The sequence below is a fragment of the Anticarsia gemmatalis genome, chromosome 7 (genome assembly GCF_050436995.1).
Source record: "Anticarsia gemmatalis isolate Benzon Research Colony breed Stoneville strain chromosome 7, ilAntGemm2 primary, whole genome shotgun sequence".
In the NCBI taxonomy this organism is placed as follows: domain Eukaryota; kingdom Metazoa; phylum Arthropoda; class Insecta; order Lepidoptera; family Erebidae; genus Anticarsia; species Anticarsia gemmatalis.
In genome coordinates, this window is record NC_134751.1 from 13,265,596 (window position 1) to 13,286,806 (window position 21,211).

General features: G+C 34.0%; 1 protein-coding gene across 1 annotated transcript in view; it reads right to left on the minus strand.

Moving 5' to 3' along the window:
- The window catches only part of LOC142974078 (ankyrin repeat and BTB/POZ domain-containing protein 2), a 68,629-nt gene extending 49,465 nt beyond the window's left edge, over positions 1-19,164 (minus strand). The window contains exon 1 of the mRNA XM_076116224.1: positions 19,001-19,164. Coding sequence (XP_075972339.1) covers positions 19,001-19,008 — 8 coding nt within the window. The 5' untranslated portion in view covers positions 19,009-19,164. The remainder of the gene's footprint in view (positions 1-19,000) is intronic.
- Positions 19,165-21,211: the final 2,047 nt, after the last annotated feature.

The following is a 21,211-nucleotide window of genomic DNA, read 5'->3' on the forward strand; positions in this document are numbered from 1 at the left end:
AAATATGTACTGTCGATTTATTTGTAAAAACCTGAATCTCAACGGAAGATATTACGAATTTGAGAGTAAAAAATGTTGAGATGATTACAGTATGAGTAAGAATGTATTACACATTCGGTTCAAACTGCGGGCTACTGTATATAGTGTATATGCTATTATTTGGAAAGGTGTTTTGGTTACGATATTTTAATATCGATTTTGGTTGTTTGTAAATTTTTGGCCTTAACTATTCTTAGAGGAACTCTATCATTATTATTTTCTTGTCGCATAAATCTTGTAACTGTAGTTATGGTATTGCAAAGACACGTTACTATACAACAAGACCATCTAAAATAATAGTAATTCTGTTACTTTACTAACCGTAAAATAATAGGGTATTTGACTAAATCAGCGAAAATTTTAAACTTATGTTATTTTTTTTCGTAAATATATTACTTAGTAACTAAAATGTTTTCAGACTAAACCGTTACTTTTGGCACTTATTTTATTACAACGACATTGTGACGACACTGTATCTACTCTAAAATGTCGATAATGAAAATGTGCCCATAATTCCACAACAAATTTGTAATTACACTGAAACAGGTATCTGATTATGTTTACAAAACGAAAGTTTTACAGACGCACATTTTATAAACTACTACTACTTTAAGCTAAAACTCAAAACACTACCTCAGATTTAAACCTTCAAATCAGACTACCTACAGTAATTTTGTTTCTTAATAATTCGGGCCGGGTGCGAGTTAATTCGGTTCTCGACTCGCGGTCATCAATCAAACGTCGGACCCTCGGCCGAATGGCAGGATGTTTGAATTACTGAACCTTCTCGGCTACTGGACATGTGGACAGTGGGGCATACAGTGGGAAAGGAAAGAGTAAATTATTGTAAAGATAAGCGTTTGTAGTGGTTGAGGACAGTTCTTTTGATAAGCTTATACATATATTCTACTGATATCCATACTAATATTATAAATGTGAAAGTAACTCTGTCTGTCTGTCTGCTACTCAATCACGCCTAAACTACTGAACCAATTTGCATGAAATTTGGTATGGAGATATTTTGATACCCGAGAAAGGATATAGGCTATATATCATCACGCTACAACCAAAAGGAGCAGAGTACCAGTAAAAAATGTTACAAAAACGGGGAAAAATTTCACCTATTCTCTCTTATTGGACGCAAGCGAAGTTGCGCGGGTCAGCTAGTTATAAATAAGGAAACGTTTGAGGATGATACACACAAATACGTACATGTGTGTGTTTATTATTCTTCCACACGAAAACTATCTACTAAACGGTTTTTTATAATCTTTTGCAGACAGTTGTAGACCGGAGTTCAAATATTATATTACAAATGAAATAAACATTGGTGATAATTACAGGCCCAGATATGTTTTATTTTAAATGTATAATAGGTAGTCTGTCTTACTTTTACACGAAATGACTGAAACTATTTAGATGAATTTTGGCAAGGTGATAGATTATAATCACGGGGGACATTGACTGCTCTTTTCAGTAGCGAGCATAAGCGAGTATTCTACAATCTTTACCTACATCGTCGATTTTATATTATAATAATTTATAACAAAATTAATCACATTTATATAGTAATAATTGTCAAAATATTGATTTATTTGACTATAAATAATAACAAGTCACATTAAATCGTTGTTCTTAGAAAAGATAATAAGGAGTATAAATGAGAGAATGCCAATATTATGTCAAGACGGAGTCAATGTCCAGTTAAAATTAATTATTTGATATCATGTTTAATATACTAACTTTTGCACGCGACTTCGCCCACACTTAGGAGTTCCTTTGTAGTGTAAAGTATAATATTATTGAGGCCCTAGTATTATTATAGATTTATTTAACAGGCATAACTTTATTCGAAGAGAAAACAAACGCTTGGCAGAAAATTTGTAGAAAACTTATCATAACAATTCTGTCATCAAATCAAGTTAAAATGTCGACTAAGAAAATTTTTAAATTATCTCTCAAAGGGAGATATTAAAAAAAAATCTGCCGGAGCCACGAGGCAACAAAACAACATTCCAGAAAGACCAAATTATTGAACAAAGATTCTCACACTCGGACTATCAGTTCTGGAGGAGACAGACATACAAACTTACATTATCTCTAGTATAATAATAGATGCGGGCTATTTGTAGTTTAATTTATTAGACGTATAAATGATTGATATCACTATAAACGACACAGACGCCATTTTGATAATGATGTGATGAAACTTACTTGATGCAAGTGATCTTTACCTAACGTCGTAGGTTGCCTTAAATTAGCAAAAATCTGTATTCTGTATACTGCAAAATAGGCTTGTTTATTATTTTTTGTTGGTGATTGCAAAGATTGTAAGATGGTCTTGAACATTCTTTTCTTTGTTTTGGAACGCAATAGCATTTAGCAACTAGCAATCCAATTCACTTACTCTCCATTATAAGAGAAGTCCTGTGATTGTGAGAAAGACATTTCATGGAGTAGTATTTTCTAAACATTATTCTTAGTCCAACAGCTTGTCGTACCAAAACATTGATAGAAATATATCAGCTTAGCCATTCTTCCAAGCTATGTTGGAGTCGGCTTCCAGTCTCACCGGATGCAGCTGAATACCAGTGTTTTACATGGAGCGACTGCCTATCTGACCTCCGCAACCCAGTTACCTGGGATAACACGATATCCTTCGGTAAGACTGGTTGTCAGACTTTCAAGCTTCTGACTACTGTTAACGACTGTCAAAGATCTTCGAAAATAACAGCCGGGACCCACAATTTAACGTGCCTTCCGAAACACGGAGGAACTCGATATGTATAAGATGGTCACCCATCCACAAATCAACCTCGGCAAGCATGGCTTAACCTCAGAGATCGATCCGCGCGGCTGTTGTTAAAGAAATAAAAACAATAAATACGAATATCTATGTATCGTGATGGACTAAAGGCCTAACAATGACATCTTCCCCGAGAAGAGACCCTTTGCCCAGCAACGAAATAGTAATGGGTTAATCTAATGTATATTATTTCTAAAATCTCTTACACAAAAATCATTGCATACACGCACATATTACGCACACGCAACGCACACGCAACGCACACGCATCTGCATTCACATTAAATCGAAACATTAACATACCGAGAGTATTTGTACAGAGTGTCCGGTAGCTGTTTAATGTAGTCACGGTAGTTGAGTGTGTTCATCTCACGCTACTGTTTATATTGTTACTTAGATTTATTCTATTTATGTCTTTTTGTTTTTATGTAATATGTTAATATATCTTTGATATAACGTATAGTATAAATGCTGATTTTGAGTGGTATTGCAATAAAACCTCATTGAAAACATTTGTGTATTACAAACTTTGCATTTATTAAGATTTCATAAAACTTTTCATTGATTAAATTTTTGGGTGAATTATTGCCTATTTGTCAATATTATGTGAATTTGTACAATTTATTATATTTGTCAATATTATTTCCTTTATATTTTATTTAAAAAAATATTTTTATTTAAAGCCTTACATAACTTAGCATCTGCCTGTCCCCTGAACAGTATCTACACACGGATTCAACTAGATACATCTTTGCATAATACACAATTAAGTAAGAATAAAGAAGCAATAACTGCCGTAATAGCAATAAAATAGAGGAATAAAATAAAATAAGACTAACGATGAGAGAATGTCACAACTTCTAACACATTTTGTTTTATCCATTGTGTGGAATTTGTTTCGTTAGTTTGAATAAACCGACTTATATGGTAACTCGGTTTTTATGAGATTGGAAGATTGAACACCTAAGAAACGAGGGTTGGACCAATGCGGGATTAAATGCTTTTCCATATCTTAGTTAAAAACAGCTTAGTGAACTCTGGCCCTTGTCCGGAGTACGACAGAAATTGGTTAAAAAAACTAAGTATAAAAAATGTATCTGGGATTTGGGAATTTTAGTTTTATAGTCCCGGAAAATCTATTACTTTCTCGTTTATAGGCTGAGTCTCCTTTCAGAATGGGAGAGCGTTAAGACTGTAGCTGATGATTAAATAATAATCCTCAAATATATAAAAAAATTTAAAGCGATTCAAACACGATTTTTTCGACGTTTAGGAAGTAATCATTATTTAAGACATATAAATATGTTTAGCCATTAATATGTTGCCTAAGGCTTGAAATCTTAAACCTCATTTTAGGCGAGAAGTTTTATTGCCGGATTACCCCACAATATTTTATAAACAAGATAATTATCATAAAAGGACTCTATTGAAAACTACTGGTATTAAAAACCCATAAAATCATGTCATCGTGTTGGCTACACCCACGACTTCGCCAATCAACGCTGAATAAATTTTAATTAGCCTATCATTAAAGAAATATAATATTGTACCATAAAAACTAGTGGAATGTCCCATCGGATTGTTTGATGAAAATATACATTAATTAATTTATTCCATACATCATACGCTGCTAATTTTTCGGCCATTCAAATACCTAACTGCAGTATTTAACAATTTATTCTCAAAGATACGGTACATATTTATTACATTTGTTTAGAATTTTATCTGTTTATAATCTTCTCGTTAATTTGACAACAATAAAATTCAACATCAATAAAACTACGGAACAAGAATTTCTTTAACGATATCCCAAATAAGTATGTGATTCTTAGATTATACTAAAAAAAATTACTTCTAAAATCCCTTTATGTGCTCATTAAATCGAATGAGCAGGCAATCTAAATGCGATCAGTAACATCGGGAATCAATTAACTATAACCCGATAACACAGCAGATGTTCAACACAAGGGTGTCCCTGTTCCGACCAACAAGGAGATTCTCAAAACCATTTTTAATAATAAGCCACAACTGCATTCCTTATCTAATCCGCGCCAGTGAGAAACACATAAAAATGTCGATGAATAACTTAATTTTTATTGCTTTTTAAACTTATTTCAATCAAATAAAATTTCTCCGTGCAATCAAATAAAGTATGCATAAATTATTTTTTATTCCGCGACAAAAAAAAAATATAGCTGTCGCGACCGAAAGTTTGAAACGTAAATATTTTTTACACGGTACATTTTACACGCAGCGGGAGTTTTATCTCACCTCGGAATACTGCAAATTATTTTGGATACAGACAGCATTTTGATCGTGTCTCCGAGAAAGCGAGGGAGGTTGGCGATCCTACCGTATACCTGACACAATGGCATCCAAAAACGGACAAAAACTGTCCGATGGAGGATTTATGTTCCCTTTGAAATACCTGGCATGCCTGGGCTTATGCCCCGCGGCCGGTATTCCGCATACTGTATATTTTGATGTCATCAAATCCTCTCTTAAATGTCAAGTTTCCGAGCTACCGAATAGTTGGTCGTTGACCCCAATGAATTAGCTGTAGAGGGCGCTAGTGTACTTATTTAATTACTGGTTATGTAAGTTTGTAACGAGATGTGTGAATGAAGTGAGATATTTTACTGTTGCTAAGATGAATGACTCGGTAGAACAACAGGTATACTGCCTTAACTTGATCTTCTAAGAGAAATGTTTGCACACGTATTTGGTCGCGGTGCGTTAAGTAACTTCCTTACTTAGAGCGATTGTTAGCATAGCGTTAACTGTTGGTAAAAGGGCTTGTTGTGTCAAACGGTTATGTCTGGCGTCGTTTTTACCGTTTATAACTTTTCGCTTGCCTAATTAGCGATTTTTATATGTTATCTAGCTAACCCGGCAAACGTTGTTTGCCATAAAAAAAAAGTGTCACTTAGGCGTATAAAAAATAGATGTTGGCCGATTCTCAGACCTAATCAATATGCTCACAAAATTTCATGAGAATCGGTCAAGCCGTTTCGGAGGAGTATGGCAACGAAAACTGTGACGTGAGAATTTTATGTATTAGATGATAAGTACTATACTAGTAAGACACTCTCCATGCCTCACTAATTACGATCAGGTACATAATTACTGATGTACAAGCATGAACACGTGCATCAAACTTCATAAATATTGACTCAACACCATTGTGCAGAGGGGTCATTGAGAAATACGAGTACTATCAAACTAGCTATCGCCAATTCCCTATTGAATAACATAGACAATTGTTCAGCACCTTTAACATATTTCAAAACAACTATTTTAGGTAGTTTTAAATGCGATTTCATAAATTATGAATAGGTAGACTAACCGATGGATAAAGTAAGATCTTATAAAATTTGTAAGTTAACTAATACTTATCCTGCGATAGTAACTGGTCAAAGATTTCAATAAAACTTTTTTTAAACAATATCGATAAGCTATCCTACTAATATTATAAATGCGAAAGTTGGTGAGAATGTACGTATGTATGGAAGTTTGTTACTCTTTTAAGCAAATACTACTGAACCGATTACGATGAAATTTGGTATATGAAGGTAGCTGAAGATCCAGAATAACACATAGGCTTTTTATCCCGGAGTTCCCGAGGGATCGGGAATTACACGGGAAGGGTTTCCAAGTGGACGAAGTCGCGGGCGGCCTCTATTTCGTTATAATGTAAAATGCTGGATGCAAAGATATCGAAAGTGCGCGCTAGCTGTGTTCATAGTTACACCTCCATCGAACAAAGTAATAATCACAGATGGTTCAAACATGCACAGACTTTCACTCAGTGTTCACTCTCCACAGTTCCCATGCTTTTTGCATTACATGGGATTCTCATGTGAAAATATAATTGGCTATATTTTCTAAAAAACTTCACGTGACGCGAGATTTGCCGCTGCATAATCGCGCATTGTGACTATTTGCACGCGTTATTACAACAATAATAGGGCTTTTCTCGTGTTTTTCACTGCCTTAGGTAGGTACATAGGTTTTGAACAGATTTTATACTGAAGATATTATACTCTGAAGAGTAAAACCTTTTGTAGGTACCTACTCACCTACATTAATACTTAGGGTCTTCAGCTTAAGCCAAGTAAATAGATACCGATAGAAACTTTGTATGAAATACAAGAATTCCTAATTTGTGAGTAACATACATGTATATAAACCTGAAAATGTCTGCACGGGTGTACGAGGATTAACAAACTATGTAAGTCCCGTGTAATAGGAGGCCTATCAATACTAATCCATACTAATATTATAAATGCGAAAGTAACTCTGTCTGTCTGTCTGTCGGTCTGTCTGCTACTCAATCACACCTAAACTACTGAACCAATTTTCATGAAATTTGGTATGGAGATATTTTGATACCCGAGAAAGGACATAGGCTATATATCATCACGCTATGAGCAAAAGGAGCAGAGTAACAGTAATGAATGTTACAAAAACGGGGAAAAATTTCACCCATTCTCTCTTATTGGACGCAAGCAAAGTTGCGCGGGTCAGCTAGTTGAAATATAAACTAATAAATAGTTAAAACAACATTATTACTTATTAATGTCCTACAGCGAATATAACACTAAATTGCGTAAGTAAGTTTATTCAACAATCTTCTCCAAATTAACGATTTCCAAAAATGTTAAGCTTTAGTTCGTACATAAGTTTTTAACCCATGTATATTATTTGATTAATTTTATTGTATAACATCTCACATCAGGACCTTTTGCGGCAAAGGGACCTTTGCTACCAACAAACTAGCTATCGGACTAAGAAACTATACTTGTAGTTCCTTAGTCCGATAGCTATACATATATTATAGGACTATCTGTCATTATTGTTTACAATATATCATCCATATGCGTTGCACAGATAAGCGATTACTAAACCTTTTGTAGTGAGACTACCGTGACTGTTGATAAAATTGTGTAGTTCCGGATCTATCGTGTTGGGCGTGTTGGTCATCCTGTATTCCTCTTTGTGATGTGGTATATTGTTTCCGGGTTATTTAATAGATATTGCTTTTTATTTTGGTTCTGGTTTTATGACCGTCTATTTATGAACGTAATCTATACTAATATTCTAAAGCTGAAGAGTTTGTTTGTTTGTTTGTTTGAACGCGCTAATCTCAGGTAGTTCTGGTCCGATTTAAAAAAATCTTTCAGTGTTAGATAGCCCATTGAGGAAGGTTATAGGCTATATATCATCACGCTACGACCAATAGGAGCAGAGTACCAGTAAAAAAGGTTAAAAAACGGGGAACATTTTGACCCATTCTCTCCTATGTGACGCAAGCGAAGTTGCGCGGGTCAGCTAGTGTTAAATGTAGGTGAAGCTACTCTCTCCCTGTTTCTGTCTCATAAAGACAGTGTATTTAATTTAAAGGACTACCTCTATTGCGCGATTGGTAGTGTTTGCGTCTTGTAAAAGATCTCGATCCTGTCTCGGTCCCGCGTTCGAATCTCGGGTCGGGCTGAATATAATAGAGCCTTGCCCAAGTCCTACTAATATTTTAATGCGAAATTTTGTCACGGTTGAGGAATGTTCGTTACTCTATCATGAAAATACATACTACAGATTTTAATGTAATTTAGTATTTACACTACTGGATTCACACATAGGATTTTTTACCCCGGGCAATTTTTTCACGCGGTCAAAGACGCGGGCAGAAGTCCGTTATAAATATAATTTCTGGCACTTATGCTATACCTTCGTGTACAACAGGCGTGATGGTAAGTATGTAAACTAGTTTGTCCGGCTGGTTTGCTCGGAATTCGGTCGCAGGAACCCTCACGGAACCATTTGCCTTATAAAATAACAAATATGCTGTTTACGTGTTTATGTTAAATTTTACTTGAATAGTAAATGATTGCAAATTATGTCTTGTTGTCTTGAACTGTTGAGTGCTAGAAACAGGCTTTAATAAAGGTATGACGAGGTATCGAATTACAATGATTGTTACTATTGCACTAGGAGGTAGCGGTAGGTTCGATTTTAACACGGATATAAATTGATTTCGGTGTTTGTAACGATTTCGTCCAGTCATAACTGCACGTTTGGCGCAGTGGTTAAAGTGGTCACCTCGCCGCAATAGCTGCAGCGCCGCGTGTGACGGGTTCGAATCCCACCCGGGACAAATCTTTGTGTGAGCCTGGTTGTTAATTTATCTATATAAGTATGTATTTATAAGAATATAAGTATGTTTATCAGTTATTTGATTTCCATAGTACAAGCTCTGCTTAGTTTGGAATCAAATAACCGTGTGTGAGTTGTCCAATGATATTATTTATTTAAAAGTCATTACACTCATTAGTTTTATGAATGTAAAGATTATTTATTTATTTAGAAAAAACAAACAGTCATACATTTAACAAGTTCTTCACAAGTTCGCTGTAATACAAATTATGTTCTAGTAGGTTGGAACCGGAAATTTCCTTCTTTAAAAAGAATTATACGATCAAAAACTATGTGGATACAAAGGTATTCCATAATTATAATAATCCTCATTTCCATGCTAGTAGAAAAATATAGCTAAGTACGTTTTTATTTATTTTTCTTTACCCAAATCTAAATAATATGGGTTGCATGTAGATAATGATTTGGAGAGTATCTTTATCCTTCAGAAGGTATTTTAAACTATGTTTTTATATAAATACATCCGTCATTATAGTTATAGACAAAAGCCGAGTGACATGAGAAGCTTGGACACTAGATCACTTTGTTTTTATTAAGAAGTGCTCATAAGTTGCACGCAATGGTATTTAAACGATCTACAAGTTCAACAACATATAGCTAGGTCCATAGATGGCTGACTGTTTGATAGTATTTGAGGTACTCTAAAATGTCCAGAGTGAACAATTAGAAGGTTTTCATAGACATTGTAATTTCTTCCGTTGTCACAGGTGACAATAAATTGGGAAAAGTTTAACTGAACTGGAAAAGTTTAATTTGTGCCAAGTTTAGTTGGCAAAATTTGTCAACCGGGCAAACCGGGAAAAAATTCCGTGTTGTCAAGGCGGGGAACGCTGAGGGGATCACTACCCAACTAGCACACAAGCGCTATAACAAGCTGCACAATGGCCGGTTAAAGGATTTTTATAACGCCTTAGGCTCCTTAGTAAGAAGTATAGTGGTTCTATAAGCGGCTACAGATCTCTTGTAGCGTCAAATAGGCCCATACTGTCCAGCTTATAGCTCGACATTGGATCTACAGTGGTCGTAAATAGTAATTATAATAGTACGTAGTATAGTAGTAATACAGGAGCGCTAAAATAAGATGAAGGTGGTATAATCGCGCTACAAGAGCTTTTTCGCAGCTTCGTGGCGCTTACCAGCTGTTGTACAGAGGTGGTTAGCGCCACGAGCGTTCGAAAAAGCTCTTGCAGCGCGATTATACCACCTTTACCTTATTTTAGCGCTACTGTGTAACGGTTATAAATGCTAACGCTCTAAATTAGTAATATGGTCGGTTTATTATGGTGTAAACTAAATATATTGTATTAAAATGAATCATCAGTGACAAATGAGGAGACATTTTATTTTTACGGATTGGATTATGAAAATAACAAGTAGTCTATCGCTTTTATTTCTTTGTGTACGTGATATGAAAGTGCGAGTGCCAGTTTGCTGTCAATATATATGTATATTATCGTCAATATTTTCATGCGCCCTCAAAATATTCAGTTTTAAATGCAAAAATTATATAGATATGTGGATTTGGAAATTGTATTTTGAACATAAATAAGACTTTGAGGGTTACAGATAGTTTAATTAGGGTTATAGGTAATAAAAAATGATTTTAATTATGTTAACGTTACCAGGCTATAGATTTATATGATCTTCAAAAGATCGTAATAACCTCAAAAAATATGTTTACCAAATGCTGTAATGGCGTCTCGATCAAGCACCTCTCAGAGTTGGTTACATCTGCTCTAGCGGCTTAAGCTGTACAAAGGCTCTAGTGTTTGCTGTTGTAGACCTCAAGGTTCTGCAGTTGTGGCATAGGAGTGCTTCAATATAATTGTTTTGGTCGCACACCAGCATTTTACTCGTACTTTTAGGGGTCAGTCGTTCAATATTAAAATAGTTTGAAAATCATTTTTTTTTTATTTATATTTATTTTATTTATTTTATTTATTTTATTTATTTTATTTATTTTATTTATTTTATTTATTTTATTTATTTTATTTATTTTATTTATTTTATTTATTTTATTTATTTTATCTATTTTATTTATTTTATTTATTTTATTTATTTTATTTATTTTATTTATTTTATTTATTTTATTTATTTTATTTATTTTATTTATTTTGTTTATTTTGTTTATTTTGTTTATTTTGTTTATTTTGTTTATTTTGTTTATTTTGTTTATTTTGTTTATTTTGTTTATTTTGTTTATTTTGTTTATTTTGTTTATTTTGTTTATTTTGTTTATTTTGTTTATTTTGTTTATTTTGTTTATTTTGTTTATTTTGTTTATTTTGTTTATTTTGTTTATTTTGTTTATTTTGTTTATTTTGTTTATTTTGTTTATTTTATTTATTTTATTTATTTTGAATTGAATGTTCTACCCCCGTCAAGCGTCCCGCCACCGTGGTACGGCAAAACGATCTTACATTGAAAAAACGTAGAAACGAAATGCTAAAACTATGTTTATCTGTTTCAAACATATTTGACATTGAAGCTGATAAAACGAGACGACGATCTAATGCACACACTTGAATAAGTGGTTAATATAGGCCAGAGAGCACCTTAAACAACATCTGACCCAACGACATGTTCCTTTATGACCAATATTGTAAATCCTTTTTTTAACTAATTTTAAAGATTTGAGTATATTTTACAGTTGGATTTTAATGTCATTTTTCATTAACTACACGATAAGACCTTTCGTCATATTATTTTTTTTGCCTAAAAATATTTATTAGACTTTCTTCAAACACATGCCTAAAGCACAAAATATACAGATTTAACGGTCTATTGTACTACCACTATCAAATATTATTTGTGGTTTATTTTTTTAATCTATAGCAAATTTTATGTAGATTCCAAATATATAAGGTATGACTAGGGTGTTAGTATTAAAATATGACGGAATCGGCGCTTAAACGCCAACCGCCAATTCAATTACGCGCGCCATTTTTGGCCCGGACGCTTAACGGTATATTTGAATTTTGACGTTGGGGCGCTCGAGAGGTTATAGCGCTTTAGGTGCTTAACATAATTCTGTAATCCCCATGGCTGTAAAAATGTTTCGAATGATACTGATATATTTGCCGTACAGAAGCCATATAAATATCTGATATAACGCTCAAGGCGCTATTAAAGACCTACGCAACTCTTTTATAGATGAGTAATACACTAGCCCTAAAAAAATCTGTTATAGAACCTAAGGCATTACAAAAAGCTTATTTACGCTCTTGAGCGCTATAAGCGCAACGCATAACTCCGTTTAAACTCCTTTATCTCCTAAAGTCCCCTTATACAGTTAACGGTGTTATAGAAGATTCCATTAACTCAGTTATACTTCCCTAGGCTGTCTAGCGATGCAATTACATGCTTATATATCACTATAAGTCATTAGTTTCCTACTAAACGGCTACTGTCCCGCCTAGCTGTTAAAGGGTTTTTTAAATAGCTAGTATACAACTTATAGAGAATTGTACAGCATTTGTACGACTCTTATGCAACTATCAGGCTGTATAACGACTGTATAAGCAGCTTGTGTGCTAGTTGGGTATACATATAGCTACCCGTTTGACATACAAATATAGGTTTTAAAAACCGTGTTTACCCCAGTCTAGTAAAACGGACTTTAGTAAAAACATAGGTCAATTGCCAATTTTCAAGACATAAAGACGGTAATAACTGAAAGCCACCAAAGTGGTTCACTTCATCCAAATTGGAAAGCAGTACCTACAATTAGTTATTGCATTTCAAGAGCTTACGGATAACGTCATGTCAAAGTTAAAACGATTAAGGCACGCATCAAAAAGCACTTGAAACTTATTTGTATTAAAGGTAGCCACACATCGAGTGCAGATTTTAAACCTTGCAAACATGCAAGGAAATTACAGCACATGATTCGATAATAATATCAAGACTGTTGTATAGTATCTGGAGGTGTAGGTAGAGATGCGCCCGCCTTAATATTGTACATATTTTCTATGCAATAAAGAACGTCCCTATAAAAAGAGTGTTTTAACAGAAATTTTGAAAACCCAATAGCTCTTTGACTGATCCAGAATCGAGGTCGTCTTCCTCATCACTTACACTACCGCTCAAATTAAAGCAATCAAGTTAGACTACTTACAATAGAATTCATAGAGGTCAAGCCAAAAATCCTAAGTATTTGCTCTATAAAAATTATCAGTATTTAACCTAAATAAATTTTTTGACTTAGATTTTTGATTTATAATTCACGATTTCCGGTTCAAAGCCCATTTTAAATTACAGGTTTTTAAAAAGTAAAGTACCAAGTAAAATGAAGCATTATATATTTATATTTTCTTCTCTTTTATTTAAATTTATTTTAAAATTTTATACGTCACTCTAAACGCTCTCAGTGTGCATCAAACATCAAGCGTATCATTCTCATAAGTAGTGTTTTGAGCACTTATGCTAATTTTACGATAAACCGCTATCATTTCACTGCACCAGGATGTTGCATTATGACTTCTGATTGCCAAAGCAATTGGGTTTATGTGTTTTTGCTTAAATTAGCTTTCTAGTAAGTATCGGTTTAATATTTTATACAATATCTTTATATATATAATTCTTCTGTAAATGTGTATGTCACTGAACTTCTCTTAAACGACTGGACCGATTTTGATGAAATTTTTTGTGTGTGTTCAATGAGATCTGAGAATGGTTTAGATTCACAATTTTGTCCGCTGGACAATGTTTTTTTAATTATTTTTTAATTTATTAGACAGGACGACGTCTGTCGGGTCCGCTAGTTTATTATAAGTAAGTATAGACTAGCTCTTTCCCACGACTTCGTGGGCGTGGTTTGTGACTTAAGACAAAAATATTTTATACAAACTTTCATCCCCTATTATATCCCCTTGGGGGTAGATTAATCAAAGTCCAGTTGTTTGGGTTGTGCGTTGATAGATTCCTTAGTCAGTCACCTATGAGATATAGACTCGTATATTTAGATACCATGTAAAAAGTATTATCGAACGCGTACCTTTTTCAACTTTGCCGACTCTTTAAAACAGTAAAGTATTTATGCAATTCATATTATTATTTTTCTTGTATATTTTTAAAATAGTTCCAATAATATCGTAATTAAAGAGTTTAATCAAAAAGGCCATCCCTCATTACGGGATTAAACCTTTGCTAGGCAGCGGTATAATAATGGGTTAATTAAGTTATTCTGAAATTCAATTAGAACAGGTGCAAGTTATTTTATATTTGTATCGTGACTGTAATGACTATGAAACTGTAATAAGGTACTTTATTTCGCTTTATTAAGAGTCAACTCAGCTATTTCTTAGTCAAAACATATGTCTGAAATGCCTCACACGATACTTAGATAACTGTAGATAAGAACACTATAGTTATTCAGACTTAAACGCATGATATGTTCTATAAAAATATCATTTCTAGATCAAAAGCTATATTTTAAAACCGAAAACAACGTGTTGAAGCAATTAATTCATTAGCTGTTGTGATTCTAATCACCTAAAACGGGATTAACACGAAAAAGACCGAACATTTTCTTTCAAAATACAATTTTACGACCATAAACATCGACCTACATAGCATTCAATAATTATTTCACTAAAAACAATCTTCTTTAACTGTTACAATTGTAAAGTATCAGAACACTTTTCTTTCCCATACAATTATGCTCAAACGTGTAAAATTTCCCAATTTGAAGGGAAACTAACGAAGTGTCGGAAGCTAACCACGCCCTACCGTTTACTTAAATACCAAGATCATTCGAGATTGTGAAGGAATTCCGAAGATTTATTCAAAATAGCCCATTCTAGGCTATTTTGAATAAATCTGAGCGGTCTGTTGTTAATTGAGAGCGGAATTCCTTCACAATCTCGAATGATCTTGGTATTTAAGTAAACGGTAGGGCGTGGTTAGCTTCCGACACTTCGTTAGTTTCCCTTCAAATTGGGAAATTTTACACGTTTGAGCATAATTGTATGGGAAAGAAAAGTGTTCTGATACTTTACAATTGTAACAGTTAAAGAAGACTTTATAAGTAAAACGGAGTATATTTTTCCTTACGCAGTTATATTATAAGCAGAGTGAATAATCATTGGTTTATCACAGAGCAGGTTTATGTAGGTACTTTCGTTGCTAAATAACTACATAAATGCGAAAACGATTAAACAAAGCAGAATATATCTCGACCTGTTCTAAGGTAACGTAAAATTTTGTTCTGAAATTGGGAGTTAGATGCTTAATTTACATTCCAAAAAACATAGGTTTATATGGAGTAAGTTATAGAAAACTAAAATAACTCTTAAGAGAACAAAATTATGATCAAGGAATGTCATATTTCGACGAATATTTCTTTATAATTCAATTAATAAACAAAAAGAACACCCACAGCGTTAGGTGTTAGATGAAAAGTATCAAAACCAGCCGTGTCGGTCGCTAATTACGTTGAACTAAAACTCAAGAAACCGGTGTTGTCATTAGTTTGGATGACATCAACATTGTATAAACAACTATGTATATGTAGATAGATATTGTTAGATTCGTTTTAGGACAAAAAAATGAGAATTTACGCTGTTTTTCATTGATTTAACGAAGGCTAGTCCTGTAAGGTACTTTGAGGTACTCTAATACCTTGACTAAAGTCTAATACAAATACTTTCAAAAACATTAAGGTGTAATTTAAAAAAAATGAATGTTTGCTTGTTAACTTGACCTTAAGGGAATCGAACTCTAGTTAGTTTCATAGATAAGGTAGATGAGGTCTCCATACTTATATTAGAAACGCGAGTTTATCTGTATCGCATTTACAGTTAAAATACTTTACCGATTTGGATGAAACGGAGCACGGAGGCAGTTCCAAACCTAGTATTAAACGTAGACTCTTTTTTTTAAAAGGATATTTTTCATGTAATGAAAAAATAATCAAGTAACTAAGTAGATATTTATAATAGGTAGTGATGCAATAGATGTTATTCATGCACATGATCGCTTGCTCAACGAGGAGTTATAAAGCCGTAATCTCTAGTTAAACTATAAACCTATAAATAGCTAATAGATAACTGTTCAGTAATACAAGGAGTAAGCATAACGTGACGTAAGAATTATGACTTCCTAGGCTCGTAACCGACAGTGCCGTAGCTTTAGTGTAAACTGCGCCGGAACGTCAAGCAAAAGAAGGTAAAATGCATCATGATTTAATTCGTATAAATCGTTCCATGATGATAGTTTGTCAATAGTCAAACATAGATTATTTTTTATCATAAACTCTAAAGTATTACACTTTTGTACCTACATAAATGTGATAGATTGCGAGGACAGATGTAATATTTTTCACACTTATACGCTTGCCCTGCAGTGGGACAGCAATGGGTTATAAAAAAAAGTACGCAAGAACTGCGAAACGGATTTTGATGCAAGTTGGCACATAGATTAATGTATTTATAAGATTTTTACTAGAGACATGTTTCCATGCGGGCGAAGTCACGGGCAGAAGGTAACGAAACCTGTAAAGCGAAGCTCCGAAGCTAAAAACTAGATAATTAGTAGCTCAAATAAAATAAAAATAATAAGCTAAAAACTTAGATTATGTACAGTAAGTATAAATGACATACAGTGATGTGTGATGTGGGTGAACAGATTAATGTTACAATTTGTTTTATAACATAACTTGTTATTAACATAACTGTACCGTAATCTGTTATTATAACACCGTTACTACTTGAATATTAAACTGTGATGTCATTAGAATTTGTGTACTGAGACAAATTTATTCTTGGATTCTGATGAACGTGATATTGGTCTTTCCTAATTTATATTAGAATTTCTCAACAGTAAGTTGTTTTTGGTAATGTGCTCGGTAGATAGAAGTAAATATATAGTATGCGGGATTTGTAGAATATGTGCGATACAATATTTTTTCTTATTGAGTTTTATAAAAAAAGCTACTTTCTTATCGCTTTAGGATCACGTTGAGAGCCTGACTCCCACCGTGACAGTTTATGGAAAAAGGGATCCCGCTGCCCTGCATTAGTTTATACTATACTATATTTTTACCCTATTATTCCTACAGCCTAAATCGATACAAAATTCAAACTACCCTCACACCCGTTCCAAACTAACAATGGTTAATTACCTAGGTATGAAATGTACCGTTAATACACTCCTATGTAATACTATGTATAAATAAGAGAAGATATAGGTACCTAGAAATGGTTTCTGGCTCACTGAAATGACCAACAAACGTAAAGGGGGCCTTTATATAATGTATGCAATGCATTTAAAATAAAACATTAATGTAGCTAAAAGCATTTACCTGGTGGACTTGTCTATTAAGTTCTTGGTCGTCTCCCGAAAATTGTAGAGCCATAATTTAGGACGAAACCATGAATTGGAAATCGATTCCCTTTTTTTCATATTCAATTTATCAAAAATAGCAAAGAAAAAATATGTTTCCGACGCGCACTGTACTGTTTAACTATGAGTAGGTACTACGCCTAATTTCTGTGATTTCATTCGAAACAACTACCTACTTATTGTTGAATATTTTATTGATAAAAATCAATCCTATTATCAAAAATTGTTTATTTTTCGGTCTTTAAACAAATGTTTTTTTTATTTATATTATAATATATCCCCAGTTTTGTTTTAGTTTGAAGAATCTTATGATAGAAAAGATATATTTTTAGTTGTAAAGGACCGTTTCCTTGCAGTAATTTGTTTACAAGTTTTACAATGTTCATCTTTAACACAATTTTAACCCATCACTGTGCCACTACTGGGAATGGGTACCTTTAAGAAAAGCCTTACCCCTCCCGGAGAGAGAAGCTAGCTAGGTTTCGAGTCGGCCTCATAGGCCAATGCGGGTTGGTTTAACATTGCATCTTTTTGGAACTGTTTTAACAACTCTGAGGCATTCAATGTTTTCATCATGATGATTCCCTTTTCCACAAAAAGGACTATAGTTATAAATAAAACCCTTATACACGTATCTCGGCTGTAACTACTTGAAAAAACTTACAACTAAGCCATGGCTAAAATCTATCATCATATCGCATTTCATAAATTCGGTTCAGCAGTTAACCCGTGAAAGCGTAACATACAGATCGAATTACTTGTCTTTTTACAAAGTCCCCAGCCCGCAGTTAGCCAGCGTGGTGGACTCTAGGCCTAACCCATCACTCATTACGGAGGAATACCATTGCCCAGCAGTGGGACATTAGTGGCTTAAATTTATATTTTTTAGTAGGTACGTTATTTCAACAGTTCTTTAAAGAGGTTTGAGGTCAATGTGCTTCGTTCTTGTCAAACCTATTTGTAATAGATTAACGACTATTATATTAGTGTATGCGTGTGTATGTTTTGTAATAGGCAGTTACTGATCAAAGGTCACGGTGTTTCCCAAGTCATAAGTTTTTGCTAAAACCAAATAAGTACCTAAGTAATAATATAATGTCTTCGTCAGTGTAAAGATAAGATAAGATAACGACTTAAAATATGTGAAAAAATCTCCCGAAGTGAATAAAAGTTCGTTAAATAAAATAAGAAATAGATAATTTAGTAGTAAAATATTTTATAGGTACTCATTAGTAAGAAGTCTAAAAGCAGTATTAAGCACTCAACTGTTAAAAAGAAACTCGCAAAAATCTTTCCCAAATTTTAAATGCCCATCACTCTTATTTGTAATTCATAACCTTTAATAAAATACGTATGCAAAGTTCATAAACGACTCAATATTATCCGTTAACTAGTCTATTCAGTATTCAAATATCGACATTCCCACAAAAAACGTCCATACTTCGCGCTTCATACAAATCAAGAGCCGCCAACAAAAATTATTTCCACTACTTAAAGCTGGAGCTCAACTCAAGGCTATATAAACAGCACTTTCGCTTGAACAATAGACAATTTCCCACAAGCGTGAGAGTGTATTTTTTCCTGTAAAATGCACTGTTACCTAGCCATCCATTGAACTGTAAAGTCTTGTTCACTACACTATAAGAAGTCACGTCCAACACTGCACTGAAAACTTTTACTTTTTCCCGGTTTAGTTTGTTCGCGCATGCGCAGTGCACGATGCGCGGGCGCTTGGGAGCCGCGCAACACACTGCCGCCACCCGCGCCCGTCTCTCCTATAAATTCTTTACACGACTCGTGCCAGAGCTTGGCCCTGTACAGTCAGGCACTCATGTGTGCTCGCCCTTACTTACAACAGCTTTACAAGTTCTGTACCCGGTTTTGATGATGTGTGTTCGATTTTGTGTTAGTTGTAGAGCTTTTTAGAATAGGTATAACGTTTTTGAAAAATGCTTAAGTAGTTTGCTATTGAAAGCAAGAAAATGTTTTTTAATGTTGAAAGAATATCTCACCAATGTAGTACGTGTGAGAATCAAATAAGTATTGTAACGTCAAATAGTGAGATTATAAGGGAAAAATAAAGTAAATAACCAACAATAAATCGTTTAGATCAAAACCTCCAAATTCTTATATCAAAGTTAAAGCAAGGAAACACCCGTGGTGTGAGATAACACAGATTTTAAACTGCATATTTTCGCGTCAAGATATAATCTAAAGCGACCACGTGGGCTTTAATTATAAAATTAAGCACAGGATTGTACTTGCGGCGCGCGCGCAGCCTCCGGTCGTCGTTCGAGCAACCAGTCGGACCGCATGCTCACCCCCTCCCGCACACTTGTCCCAAACTTTTAATCATACACACGAAAATACAACCAAACTTAACACAATAAGGCTCAAATTTACTCGCGTTACCAGCTCACTTAACACTTTTTATTATTGGATTGAAATACCTCTGCTATTTTGTACAAGACATGCCATACAGGGTTCTCTACATATTTGTCCAAACTTGGCCGGCAGTGGACCGTATTTAGGGGGCTATAAGACCGAACTCGGGCGCACAGGTTGTACACTGCACCTGCCGAGACACCGGTCACAATAATTGCACTTACAACAATATTGACGGGTTTGTTTTAACCACTGTTTTGATAGCACGTGAACGTCTGTGCTACATCTAGGCCAAATATGTGCCGCGGTATGTGTATCATTGCAGCTAAATAATACTTGCTTTTAAAATAAATTATGTGTATTAAAAATCGATTTGTACTCTTATTATATTGCGTTATAATAATTGAAGAATATTACACTTATTTTGCAAGATATCTTGAAGGCATTTAGTTAGTGTTCTTACTAAAAATGCAAAGAATGTAACTCGCATCTACATTCCGCTCGCAATGAGCCTTTGACCGCTGGATCGACAGCAGTTAATTTAGTAATTTGTTTGAACTCTTGAAGAAGTCTACCGCAGTTCTTTTTGTATAGTTACTGACAATTCCAACTCAGGCAAAAATCATTAACATACCTGAAGCACAACTAAAATAATATAAGTTTGAACCTAATTCGTTTTACAACTTTCAAAGTTTAGTAGCAGTATCCCAAAAATCATGGAAAGTTCCGCAAAAAAGTAAGTTAAAGTTAGTGCTTTAGACATTTAAGTCATATAACAGATAAAGTTTTGCTTTTGCAGGATCGAAATAACAACACAGTATGCAGAAATAATACTGGGATATAAGATCAATCCCAAAAGGCTTCTGAATTACATAACAAGTGTTCTACCGACAATATGGCGACAATAATACGACAAAGGAAGCAGCTAAAACCAAATAAAACATACTCAAAATGTAGGTGTGAATTACAATATTAATGAATCACGACACCTCACTCCATGTTCGATCATTACAATATTTCAAATAAACTTAACACCAAAGCTTGATATTTAAAACGTCGTCACTTATGCTACCGTTAGGAACTGGTAGGGACTTAAGTCTATAAAATATATTGACGGCATTAGTGTCGATAAACCATAGTGCAGGTAACCGCTGATCGAACATTATAGAATATATTATATTTATTATTTGACTAGCTGACCCGCGCAACTTCGCTTGCGTAACCTAAGATAATGGGTCAAAATTTTCCCCGTTTTGTAACATTTTTCATTGCTACTCCGCTCCTAATGACTGTAGCGTGATGTTATATAGCCTTCCTCGATAAATGGACTATCATACACTGAAAGAATTTTTCAAATCGGACCAGTAGTTCCTGAGATTAGCGCGTTCAAACAAACAAACAAACAAACAAACAAACAAACTCTTCA